A 13131-nucleotide genomic window follows, 5' to 3' on the forward strand; every position below is an offset into this window, starting at 1 on the left:
GAGGGGAAGGTGCGCTGGCAGGTGGCCAAGCCCTGGTGCCAGCTCGGTATGTCCTCCGGGGCCTCAGCTGCCATATGCCCGTGCCAGTCCCAGCGGTTGAGCTACAGAGCGGGTGGCTGCGCAGGGTGTTGGCGGCTCCTGTTCGGGAGGAGGAGGCCGGGCTGGGCTGGCCTGGAGCTTGCCCTGACCTCCTACCCCATGCCTGCAGGGGCACCAGCCTCCACGCCTTTGATGTTTGACCCCACCGTGTCCTCCACTGAATCCCCTTCCCCTCTGGTTCAAACCCTGCCCACCCCTCTCAGCCATCTCAGACTCCACCTGTTGCGAGACGCTGTCCGTGACCTTGCCTGGCCGGACCCGCGTGCCCCTCCATCCTCTTCCTGGAGGCATCTTCAGGCTCTGTTCTGGCTCGTGGATGTCTGTCCCTGTGCCCCACGGTTCTCTCCCGCGGACCCTGTGAGAGCAAGCGCCTCCACCTGTGTGGTCTGGGAGTCAGCACGGGCCCTGCACCCATTAATTGGGCGTCTGTTGTATGCCAGCCCGGAAGCACTTTGGTTCGCATAACGCCAGGAACCTTCCAGCCGCCGGTGGGCGATGCATGCTACTCTTGTCCCCGTTTTACCCTTGGGGACACGGGACACACACAGCTGGGACGGGGCAGATCCAGGACTTGAACCCAGGGCCGCTGCCTATCAAGGCGTTCGTTTCTCCGGCAACAAATGTTTTTGGCTCAGTTCACAAAAGAGAGAAGAGGTTAAGCTTTTAAAGGGACAGCAGGAACGTTCATGCTTCTGAGCATGTGCTGGGCCCCAGTGCAGGGGGCGGAGGGGGGGCGGTCCTTCCCAGGGACAAGAGAAGGACCCCTCGTTGCTCCCAAGCCCGGGTTGGGTGAGTCCTGGGCTGCTGCCTGTGTTCCAAGTTCCAGTTGGGGGCAAAGGGTTGATAGAGCCTGGAGGGCTGAGCCCTTCCCCACAGTGTGGGTGTGGAGTGGGTTGAGGAGGTTGGGTCCTGGCCCGGTGCTGCCGCTGCTGTGCTTGTGGCCCTGGCAAGTCTCTTGCTTCCTGCCTCAGTTTCCCGGGTGGGTAAAATGGGGGAGTAGGACTGGCCGGTCCCAGAGTGGACCCTGGTTGCATTCCAAGCCCACTGGCTGAGGCACACACGTGCACTCTCTCCGGACTGTCCGGTGTCTGCTGCCACAGCCCAGTCCCTGGTGAGCATCGGCCTCCCTGGCGACCATGACAATTTCCATTCGCCACAGAGGTGGTAGCCGGAGCTATTTTTGGAACAGCGTGTGGTGGGGGTTTTCTTTCGGCAGTGGCTGGGCATGGAGTCTCGGGCAGGGGAAGTCCCATGCAGACGGGGCCAGCCCCTCTTCCTTCACCCGCCCTGGCACCGAGAGGCCACCCTCCACCCAGGCTGAGCAGACCTTCCCCGAGCTTCTCAGGAGCCACTGTGCAAGGTACCTGCCTCTGCCCTGCCTCCTGCGGGGGGAGCCCCTCACCCTTTCCTGCCACCTTGGGCAGCTGTGACAGAGTCAGGCCCGGGGACCCCGGGAGCCTGGGCTGACAGAGCACCGACCAACCGTGGCTACCACTGGGCCAGTGCCATCAGCCGACTTGACCTTTGCCACCATTGCAGGGGGCGGGAAGGGGGCCCCCCTGAGTGAGCCTCGGCTTTGGCAGAGCTCCTGAGGTTGCAGGGGAAGCAGAGAGCAGTGCTGCCTCGGGGTGGGTGTTGGCTGCCGGAGCCCCTTCCTGATGGCGGAGCGGTGAGTTCCCCACAGAACGTTCTCCCACCAGGTACAGCTGTTCCTTCAAACCTGAAAATGGGGCAGGAGAGAAAATTGGGGGAGGCCAGGGGCTCAAGAATGTGTCCTGGGGAGAGGCGACTGGGTGGGATTACGGGTGCTATCCTGGGGCCCAGGGCAAGCTCTTTACAAACACTGAAGCCCTCCAGCCTCCTGGGGGCTGCCTCCCTGGCTTCTTCCTCCTGACTTCTGGTGTTGCTGTACCTGGGCAGCAGCCAGGGACCTGGCCCTCACTCTGTAGCCTGCTGGGGCCATAGGGTGAGTGTTTAGGTCTCTGCACTCCAGGAAAACACGCAAGCAGTCGGTGACAGCACAGGCACCAGGGATGTAGAGCCAGGCGTAGCTGGGGGAGTCCGGGAAGGCTGCCTGGAGGAAGTGCCCAGATTGGGCTGTGGAGGAGGAGCCAGGTTTGCCTGGAGACAATTCATTTCAGACAGGGAGAAGCAGAGCCTGCCAAGGCCTTGAGGAAAGACCAAGTTCATTTCCCTGGAGGGCAGGGCTCCTTGGGCTGGTGAGCCTGTCTGAGGGGTCCAGTGCTCCTAGCAGAGTGAGAGCCCCCAGCTCTGGAAGGATCACCCCACACAAATGAGACTGAAAGTCAGACTTTGTAAACGTCGGATCAGGGTGCAAACGGTATGCCTTTTACTAGCTGCACGAGTTTGGCAAGTCACCTGACTTCTGTGCACCCCAGTGTCCTCATGTGTGAAATGGGGTGTCGCAGAGGAATGTGCTGAGGTGCTGCATGTAACTCGCTGGCCCAGAGACATGCTCAGCAGGTCTTCCTCCTCGAAGGGGTGGGGTGGGAGCCGGGGGAAATGCAGGAAGGCAGGCCCCGACCAGCTGGGCAGAGCTTGCAGTGCCTTCTCAGTCGTGTGGGACACCCCTGGGGAGCTCGGGGTGGGGATCGGCTGGTTGGGATTTGTGTGCTGGAGAGGGGCTCTTTCCCACGGTGGCCTGGAAGTAGTTGGGTCACTGGACCCGCTGAGAAAGGGCCAGGCCAGCACAGGGCAGGGGCTCTGGGTGAGTGCAGACTCATTTGGGGAAAGAATCGGCAGAACTGGATGGAGTCCAGCTGTGGACCGAGGGAGGGCGAGGTGTGGGGTGGGGTGAGTCTGGGTTCCTGCCAAATCCCGGGGCAGACAGGTGACCCGTCGCTAAGATGGGGACTTGGGAAGGTCAGGCAAAAACTCCAGTTTGGGCCAGTGAGTCTTTGGTGCCGGTGGCTTTTGTGGTTGGGATCTGGAGCTCTGGAGAGAGAGGAGGGGGGTGGGTAATGGGTGAGGAGAGGCGAGCTGGTGGTGCTGGGGGAGTGAGCTGAGCGGGAAGAAAGGCCCATCGTCTGGGTGGGCATCGCCCCTCAGCTGTGGCCTCCAGGTTCTGCAGGCCCACGTGGGAGGCCCGCTGCCCCAGGAGGGGTTAGGGACCTCTCTGCAGGGCTGCTTGTGGCCCCCTGTCTAAGAGAAGCCAGGCTCCTGCTGGTTATGGGGCCCAGGAATCTGAGCAGCAAGTGTGGCTTTGGTGGGGGCGGGCTGAGGGGCCACAGGACCATTCAGGAAACCAGATACCAGCTGTGGCTGCTCCCCTACAGCTCCCAGGCCCCCGTGACTCTGGTCTGAGAGCTGGCTGCTTCCTGTCAAGTGATGAATGGGTAACGGCTGCTCATCCCAAGACCAGAAGAGAAGGGAGGCTGGGGCGGGGACGGGGGGGCGGCCGGAGCCACAGCTCATCCATTCACTCATGCTCTCTTCCAAGGCAGCGTGGACTGGGGGCATCAGACAGACTTGGTTTCAAGTGTTACTTCCCCCTGTTGCCCGCTATGTGGCCATGGGCCCCTCCGTTACCTGGTCTGAACCTTCCCTTCTGCCTCGCATAAGGCAGATAACAGCCACCTGGGACTCCCTGGAGCCTCTATTTTCCCATCTGCAAAATGGGGGTGATGGCTTCTTGGAAGATAACAAGTCACTGAGCTCAGGGGGGCTGCTTGGTAAGGATGTTGGCTGACGCTGAAGCTGGTCCGGCCTTGACACCACCAGGGGCCCGGCTGGAGCTGCCGTCTCCTCGCTGGGCCTTAGATCGCCACTGCGGAGGGGTGCGTTGGGCAGGGCAGGCCTGTGGCACGGCCCTCTCCCAGCTGGCCAAGGCCCCGGGCAGTGGGCACCCATCCCTGGCACTGGCCGCCAGGAGCCTGCTGGTCAAGTGGAAACAGCCGCAGGGGCCTGCATGGTGTTGGGTCCCTCGTTTGGGGGAAAGAAAACTGGGTGTGTGTCGGGGAGGGTGTGAAGTCAGGAGGGGGCTTCCTGCTTTGGGAAATGAGCCCGTGATGCTGCTCATGAGCCGGAAGGGCTGAGAAGGGGCCTCCCTCTGAGAAACCGGCACAGGGTCCGGTGGCAGCTGCGGCCGAGCCTCCAAGGACGTCTGGGTGGCTCTCCCGAGGGCTTGGCAGAACCTGTCCGCCTTCGCCACCTTCACCCCCAAACAAGGGCAGTGGCGCCCCTGCCTCAGTGGACGCACTGAGCACCGGCTGGACTCAGCCTCGTGGTCGCCGATGACCCTGACCGCCTGCACACACACGTGCAGGAAAGGGCAGGGACACGCCGTTTCCACTCAGGGCTTGGGAGCAAAGTGACAAACGCTTGCGCCCACATGGTATAAGAATGCACTTCCAGAAGCCCCACGACACCCACCCCCCTCATGCACGTACCCCCACCCTGCCCCAGGCCCGGTCCTTGGCCTGAGCCTCCTGGTGTCTTGGGTCATCTGGCCCTGGGAGGGTAAGGGCCCCGGGGAGCCGCCGGCCTCCACGAGGTGTGGCATTTGGCGGGCACAAAGGACGGACAGACTCTCCCTAGCTGAAGTTTCCAGAAATTGGGAGGCAAAGGCCAGACAGCAGTCTTAGTCAGAAAAGCCACTCGGGTGACCTCAGAGCCCTGCCCAGCGGGAGTTGATCCGTTCTAGGATTAAGCCCAAGTCCCCGCGTCCCCCGGGGGTCACTCCCTGCAGTAGGAAGAGCCTTGTCAAAGGCCAGGGGGAGGAGCCGGGCAGGGGCGTGGCAGAGGTGGCCGCAGTGCCCGGAGGTGATGCAGGTGTTGGCTCCGGAGTCATCTCACAGAGGCCACGCCGTGCAGGAGGCAGAGCCCGGCCTGGGGTCCCCCAGCCCTGCTCTGTCCCTCCCAGCTGTGTGACCCGGGGCAAGACCACGCCCGTCTCTGAGCCCCAGCTCCCATCTGGCACGTGGAGGCGACCACTCCCCGTTGCCCATGGTCAGCCCTGGCGGCAGTGGAGCAGCTAAAGCCTCGGGGCCGGTGCGTGTGCCAGGCTCTGTTCTCAGGCGTTCGTGTCTGTTAACATGTTTAATCCTCTCAGTTGCCCTCAGAGATGGGATTTACTATTGCCCCCATTTTCCAGACGAGGAAACTGAGTACTTAAAGGTTGCCCATCCCAAATAACCCCTGGGCTCCTCCTGATTCAGTCCCTGGGAGTCTGGTAGACATGGCATGCGCGCGCGCACACACACACACACACACACATACACACACATCCCGAGCCCAGGCCGGGGAGCCACACTGCGCCCACAGCGCCTTGGAGATGCAGGACCCTCACTCCCGGCAAAGAAAGGCCCTCCCTGAGGTGGCGCTCGGTGTGGCCTGCGGCTCTGGGCCTCACATTCCACGGATTTTTGGCCCCTGACTTGGGCTTGGCAGCCGGTTCTTCATTGTTCAGCAGCTTGGCAGGCGCCCGGCAGCGGCAGCTCCCTGCGTTACCCGGAGGCGCCGGCCTGCGCTGTGGTTCCTTGCCCGGCTCTCCATGTCCTCCCTCCCAGTCCCTTTGTCTTGATCTTTCTGCGTCTGAGCCCCCTAAGAAGCAGTTTCTGGCAGGAAATTTCTGGGATAAAAGGGTCGGGTTTCTGTTGAAGTGTAGACAAAAAAGAACAAAAATTCTCTGAAATTTTCTAGAGACTCTGGGACCGAGGGAGGGGGCGGGGGCTTGGGAGTCAGCGAGGCCTGCCTGGGTTCACCTGCCCCTCCGTAGCTCACTCAAGACACGACCTTGAGCCTCCCCTCTGAGCCTGAGCCCGATTCCTCGTGGTGAGATGGGTCTGCCAGCAGCCCCAGGGAAAGACCTGGCCCCCTGGGAGCTCAGAGCCTCATTGCCTTGCCCTCCCTCCCCGCCTCTGCCCCTTTGTCGTGGCCCCTCTCTGGCACTGGGGGGGCTGTGGCTTGCGGGGTCCTCCTTGGCTGCTGCTTTTCTGGAACAAAGGCCCCTCCCCCTCGCTGGGGAGCGTGGTGCAGCACCTTCCATTCTAGACAGACAGGCTCTCGGGAACATCATTCACCACAGCCCAGGGCCTGGCAGGAGAGGTGCGTGGACAGCAGAGCTGTAGCAGCTGGTGCCGTCCCAGAGGGCAAGGACCATGGCCCTCGTGGTGGGGAGTGGCCCTCGTGGCCCACTCAGCACAGATCTCATTCTCGTTCAGCGGGGAGTCCCTGGACGGGAGGAGGATGCTGGGACGGGCTGTGAGGAGCGCAACATGGAGGTTTGGCGCAAAGATGCTTTTGTGGGTTTGAGCCCTGGCTCCTCGGCCTGTGATTGTGTGATCTGGGCACATCTCGTAGCCTCCTTGTGCTTCGGTTTTCTCATCTGTAAAATGGGACCATAAGAGACCCTATTCGGTGGAATTGTTCAAATGAGATGGGCTGACAGCTGAAGTGTAGGGAGCAGGGCCGGCATAGCGAGTGCACACGGCTGTTGGCTGATCATGACTATTTCTGATGGGGCCTCGGGGGGAGGGGGGGGCTCACGTTGCTCCTGTGTGAGGAGCTGGGGGCGCCTGAGAAGCTCCTGAGGGCGTGTAGGCCGCTGCCTCTGAGCTCAGCTGTGGGGGTGCCAGGTGGGGATGTGGGGAGTGACCTTCGCAAATACCTCCTAGGTTTCTGACCCATGTGACTTGCCCAAGGTCCCCGCTGGGGAGCGACAGGGTCACGACACAAACCCAGGTTGGCTGGCCACAGAGGCTGTGTGAGGTGGGACGAGGGAAGGGGAAGCCAGGGAGGGTGCACGTGAGGTCTGTGAGCAGGTGAGCAGGTGAGCGAGGCACCGCGGGCCCTGCCAGTGCTTCTGCGATAAAGACAGAACCTTCCTGCTGAAGACAGCTCTCCCACCTTTCCCAGAGGCCCCCCTAAGGGCAGAGGACGGTGAACATGTCACCCCGAGGGGTCTGGGGGTGCAGCCCCAAGCAGCTGCAGAGCCTGCAGGAGCCTCGGGTTTTATCTTAAAATTCATGCGCATTTTACATTCCGTTCCCTCTGTATCCGGTTTATTGTCGCACACATGTCCCCCCTGAGAAACAGCGCTGCCTCGGGAAGCTGCTCGTGTTTATCTGTTTATCCTGGGGCCTTTCGTACCCAGGTTCTCACCGTGTCACCTGGGGGGGAGTGCTCCATGCGGAGGCGGAGGCGGGCACAGATGGTGGGCAGATGCTGAGGGGACTGCGGTCCCATCTGCATTTCAGGAAGCGGCCTCAGCGGCCCAGGCAGAGGAGGAGGGCGTGGTGGGGAGGGTCCCAGGCCCTGGAGGCCCAGCGATCAGGCAGTCAGGGGTGTGCGTGCGGGGACAGAGGCCTCCGAAGAACAGGCATAGCGTCGCTGTGCCCTCACCGTGACACTGATTTGAGATAAGAAAAAGGAGACAGCAAGAGCTCTACCTCCGTGTGTACACATTAGGATGAACCACATACAGCGCTGTGTGTGGAAGTCAAAACTGGTTGAGTTTGGGCAACGCCACAGACAGGAGCCCGCAGGGGCCGGGCCGGGCTGGGCAGGAGGCTCCTCGGGCGGCGCCCTGCCAGCCGGGGTGGTGTGGACCTGCAGTCCCTGTCACGCCGCCTGCTCCATGTGGCCTTGCCCCCTGCCATCTCCTGTGCGGGCTGGAGAGCAGCGTTCTCCGAAAACGCAGGTGGAAGGTGTGAGAGGGAGGAGCTGGGCCTGCCGAGGACGCGGGAGGAGGGGCCCTGGACCCGAAGGTCCGGCAAAATGCTCGGGGTGAATGAAGGCCCGTCCTCCTCCTCTGAGGCCGCTCCCCTTGCACCCAGAGGGTCACGGGGCTGGGTGTGTCCTCCTGCGGCCTCACAGCTGCTTCTGTGCACCTGCGCCCCCACCCCTGCCCGGGGGTGCTTGTCTGCTGGGAGCTGAGAGGCTGCCTGTGACCCCAGGAGTGGAAGGGATGTTGGGGGTGATACTCAGAAGGCCTTCAGCTCAGGCCTGGGTGCCTGGTGGCACTCAGGGACGGCTGCTGCGGTTACTATGGCAACTGGTGACTAGCATCCGAGCTCTTGGGGACCCTCTGATGTGACAAGCCCTGGAGGTTGAGAGGGTTGCTCCCTGGTGCCCAGAGGCTTGAGCAGGACTGTGAGAGGGACCCATGGCCTTGGCCTTCCCGTGATTGGTGCACCGGGCCCGGCAGGGATGGGGACGCAGGGCCCTTCCTGCAGCTGCTGCTTGTGGTCTGACTCGAGGGTCTGCCTCTCCTGACCACCCAGGCTGCCAGCCGGGGTTTATGTGGGACTGATGTTGGGGGGCAAGGGTGTAGAACTACCCCCAAGAGGCTTGGAGGACAGCGATGTGGACAGAACTAGGCTTTGGAGTCTGACACAAGTGGGGTTGAACCTGGTGCCCCCTGGCTGGCTGGGGCCACCTTTTAGACTTTTCCCTGTAGAGCCTCAGTGTCCCCTCTGTCGATTAGGGACAATCCTAGCAACCTAAGAGAACAGCATAATGGAGGGAAAGTGTGTCACACAGGGTGTCGAGTCCTAGCCCTGCCACTTCTGAGCTGGGTGGCCTCGGGCAGGGTACTTAACTGCTGTGCGCCTCAACTCACACACCTGTAAGATGGGGCCAGTGAAGGCACTTCCTCCGTCCAGGGGCTGTCAGGAGGAGAGAATGCACGGGCAGATACATAAGAAGCCCTTGTTTTCTTTTGCAGCCCGTGCCCTTGTGAGGCTGGCATGCAGGATGGCAGGACAGCCCAGCCACATGCCCCACGGAGGGAACCCCAACAGCCTTTGCCACACCCCGGGGCCCGCGCACCCTCCTGACCCACAGGTAAGCCCTTTCCTCTCTCTGCAGGGCCTTGGAGTCCCCCAGGGACACATCCCTGAGGCTGCTTCGCCCTGGCCAACGGGGGCAGCCCCCAGACAGAGCCTCCTGTCGCACGTTTCCAGCGATGGGAGCAGAGCTCACCGCCTAACCCAGCCAGCCCTTCATTTCCTCCAGCGGCACTCAGAGAAGCATCTCTGGGTGGGATGCCAGGCGCTGGGCCTGCCCCTGGGTATTCCCATGTGAATGGAACCGCTTTGTCTCAGAGGGATCAGTGCTGCTGAGAAGGATGGGCATAGAGGGGCTTGTAGAAGCGCCGAGGAGGAAGGAGGGTGCGGGGAAACGGGCAGGGAGAACTTGGGGTCAGAAAGAAGTTCCTTACTCTGGGCCGAAGTCTGCCTCCCTCCTGGTCGGGACTGTGACCCTTTCAGCCTCTTTATCCAGAACCTGCAAAGCGAAGAATCACAGGTTTCCTTCCACCTGCCTCACCCTCGTGGAGACCTCGGAGAGCCAGGCAGACTTGCACAGCTTTTCTGAAGACAGCTTTTGGGGTTCTGAGCTGCTCGCACACCCCAGGCTGTTCCCTGGGCCTGGAGTGCCCTCCCCAACTCCTCCTCCAGCCTCAGAAACGCCACTGCTTCTGGGGAGCCTTGCTGCTCCACCCCAGCCCCTCCTCTGTGCTGCTTCCACACGTGTGCCCAGGCCCTGGGTCCCGGCCATGAGCACATCCCACTGGGGGACTGGATCCTGGGTCTCCTTCCCTCCTTAGAGAGTCCTCTGGAGCCCCTCATGCCTGCTGAGTTAATACACTGCACATACGTGTAGTGCACCCAGGACGCACACGACCCACGTCTGCTCTGACCCAGCACGCAGTCTCATGGGAGGGTCAGACAGGAAAGAATGCAGAAGAAACTCAGAGCCAGTGAAGCTCCAACGAGGCACCTGACCCAAAGCCAGATTCACGCAGAGGCGACATATGAACTAGGAAAAACTGTGTTTGTGTGTGCGCGCGCACATGTGCACATACACACAAGTGCACAAGGGTCCAAGCGCATCTACACTCTCCATTTCTGTCACTGGCTGAGATGCAGAGGCCCATTTCCTAGACGGATTTGGGGAGGTGGATCCCAGCAATCTGGGCAGCCCGTGGACACTGCTGGTCCAGAGTCCACCAGGACATCTCAGCGATGCTGGGGCAGCGGGGCCTCCTCGGGTAATGTAGCAATTTGTCATATTAAGTCATTCACTAACAATCGAGTCCCCCTTGATTAATCTCCCAGAATTAGCCAGTTGCATTTCAAGCAATTAGGGTTAATTATAGCCTCGTTTGGCAGAGGAGAGAGCCCCGTAATTATTTCACGAACAAGGACGCGCTGGGCAGCGGTGGCAGCATCGGCCATGGCGTCTCGTCGCCCATGTTGGAGTGGTAATGACATAGTTAAGTGTAATTAGATCCGATTACTCAGCGTTGGCCAGCGCCTGTCGGGGAAGATGCCCCAGTGCTGCCAGCATCTGGCCGGGTGTGCAGTACCAGGAAGAACAGTGGTGTTGACGCTGGGTCTGCGGACGGTTGGGTTGGACAAAGGACAGTCTGGCACTTCCTGTCGCCTCGCCTGGAATTTAAATGCCATCTGAGGAGATATCGGGGCCTGAACCTTGCCTATTTCAGGACATAGAAACACTGAAACTGATGGCGGGGGCATTTTCCTTTATGGTGGGAGGCATTGCTGTTTCCCCAAAATCATTCTTAGAGGAAGGAGCGAGGCTCCACGACAGCAAGAATGCTGCATGCTGGACCGGACTGGGTTCAGTTCCCAACTCCATCCCTCACCATCAGGTGACGTTGGTCAGTGACCTCTCTGAGCCTCAGTCTCCTCATCTGTAAAATGGGGCCATGAAGACTGAGTGAGATGGTATACTTTAAACATCCAGCATGGCACCTAGCATCGTGGGTGTTACGGAAATGGGAAGTCATTGATCTCATTGTGATATTCTAAAATTTAATTTCGTTTTCACAGCTAAAGAGCCCAGAGCTGGAAATAACCCCAATGCAGATAGAACAAGTTAGCCCTCTGATTTTTAATAACCTTCTGTGCCCAAGACACATGGTTTGTTCATTTCAAGGAGCTTTCCAGTTCTGAGAGCTACCAGCATATGAAAATGTTTGCTAACACAGCAGAATTATGTGTGAAATTCATATATACTAGTAATTGGGAAAGCTGAACATGCCTGCCTTTATTAAGGTTTTGAATGAATGAATGAATGAATGAATGCAGTTGATAAAAAGCATTTTGCTTTATGATTTTTGCCAAGTTGCTGCAGAGCATTTTCATCAGGAATGAAAGGCAAGGCTCAGCTGACCCAGTAAGAAGCACATGAATTTCCAAGCAGGAGGACGGTGTTCTTGCCTGAGAAAGCCCTGGCTAATGCGTCTTCCATCTGGAAAGTCTTTGCAGACCTGCTCGGGCTGTGCCAAGTTCCGCCGTATCCGGCACTGTTCCGAGAGAGAGGAACGTGCCTGACTTTGCAGGAGATGAGGACAGCATTGCACAGGCCCAAACCGTTAGGAAAATATTCCCAAGCCAACGATAGTCGTTAGATAAGATTTAATGTCCAAATATCGATGGCCATTAACGTTCAAGAAGTGTTTGCTTTGTTGTAAATTCAGCAAGTGCTTGTCTCATTTTTGCCTTCGATCTGCGTGTTCCAGGAAGAGGGATGAGCCAGACCTGAAGGTGCAGGACCATCGGGTTAGACGAGGGTTGAAATCCCGGTGCTTAGATAACGTAGAATGAGCAGTCGTGACGAAAGGCTTGGACTCCGTGCTGTGTCATTTGGAATTGATTCTTCAGTCGATAGGGGGCCCAATTGTGGGTTTGAAGTTGACTGGGGTTGAGGTTTTAGATCTCTGGTAGCTGAGGCTCGAGGCGCAGGGAAGGTGGGAAAAGGAGGCGAGGAGGTGAGACGATGCCTAAGCCTTAACCAGGCTGGACACGGGGCGAAGATTTCAGAGACGTCCAGGGGAAAAACCACCTGCTTTTGGTGACTGAAGGGAGGAGGGAGAGGGAAGTCCAGGATGTGCCCAGCCGCTGGGTGATGGCTGCTGCTCTGTGTGGCTTCACCCTTCAAGTCTTTGCTTGTCCGTCATTGGGAGCTGATTCCAGTCTCCCGTCCGCATGTTTAATTAAGCTCAGCTCGCTCCGAGCTCCGAGCTCCGTTAATGAGGGTCGGCCTGGGGAGCCTCAACAATGGAGATGCCTTAGGTTTTGTCATCAGACGTCTTCCACGCTTCGGGCATCTCACTCGCTGTTCCCATGGTGCTGCGTGTAGATGTCCGGACGAGGAAGTCACAGTGGTGGTTGCACCTACCTCCTCCCCTCCTTCCACCAGCTCAGAGCAGTAGGTCTTATTCGGGGCTCCAGTCTGCAGGGGTGGGGGCGACGCTGCGATACATGACTCGCCCGTTAGCTTGGGAGGCGCAGAGGCCGGCGTCACTGCCGTCGCGTGGCCCGTGTGCACCTTCTTGAGTTTGAAATGAGCCAGATCGTGAAGAGCCGAGGGGGGCTGGCCTCCTTAGAGCCTGAGGATATGGACTTTCTGTAAATCGTGCCCTTTCGTGCAGCGTGGATTTGAAACGCGTTGCCATATACGCAGGTCCCACGTTCCTTACACACGATGTCAGATGTCTTTAAAGGTGAACTTGGTTTACAGGAAATGTCATTCTGATGAAGTGTGCTTTCTAAAATCCCAGAAACGGTTGCCTTAAAATTAATGATGCATTGCAAATATCGGGGGGAAAAGACCCATCCAGTGTAAAGACGATTAAAATTCAGGTCAGAAGTCTGACTTAGTCAGGCTAAATTTTTTAATGAGATTTCAGGAAATTAATTGGGCGAATGCATTTTTATACTTTTAACATGTAATTTTATGCTCCTGTTTGAAAAAAAGAAGAAGAATTTGTCGATGGCCAAGGCTTATTGTGGTTCAAACATTTTTAACTCCAATTAGCACGGGGGGGGGGGGGGGGGGCATTTGTGGCCTAATTTGATGGGACTTGGAGAAGAAAGCTGGGTTTCTCCAAGCTCTCTGGGGTGGGGGTGTCCAAGATACCCCCTTCCCTGTACGGTGGGCTTTGGCCCGAGAAGCCTGGCAGCATTCCTTGGGAGGGTGGGCTGGGGACAGAGGTGACTCAGGGACCTGGGCCGTCTTCTTGGCTCCTTAGCCAGACCTCCA

The 13131-nt window shown here is 59.1% G+C and overlaps 1 protein-coding gene across 1 annotated transcript in view; it reads left to right on the top strand.

Annotated features, from left to right (window-relative positions):
- Positions 1-13131, top strand: part of NEK6 (NIMA related kinase 6) — a 68208-nt gene that overhangs the window by 27906 nt on the left and 27171 nt on the right. Inside the window, exon 2 of the mRNA XM_081104152.1 lies at positions 8786-8904. Within this exon, the coding sequence (XP_080960278.1) occupies positions 8815-8904 (90 nt within the window). The 5' untranslated portion in view covers positions 8786-8814. The remainder of the gene's footprint in view (positions 1-8785; positions 8905-13131) is intronic.

This window comes from Myotis nattereri (assembly GCF_964212035.1).
Source record: "Myotis nattereri genome assembly, chromosome: 12".
Taxonomy (NCBI): domain Eukaryota; kingdom Metazoa; phylum Chordata; class Mammalia; order Chiroptera; family Vespertilionidae; genus Myotis; species Myotis nattereri.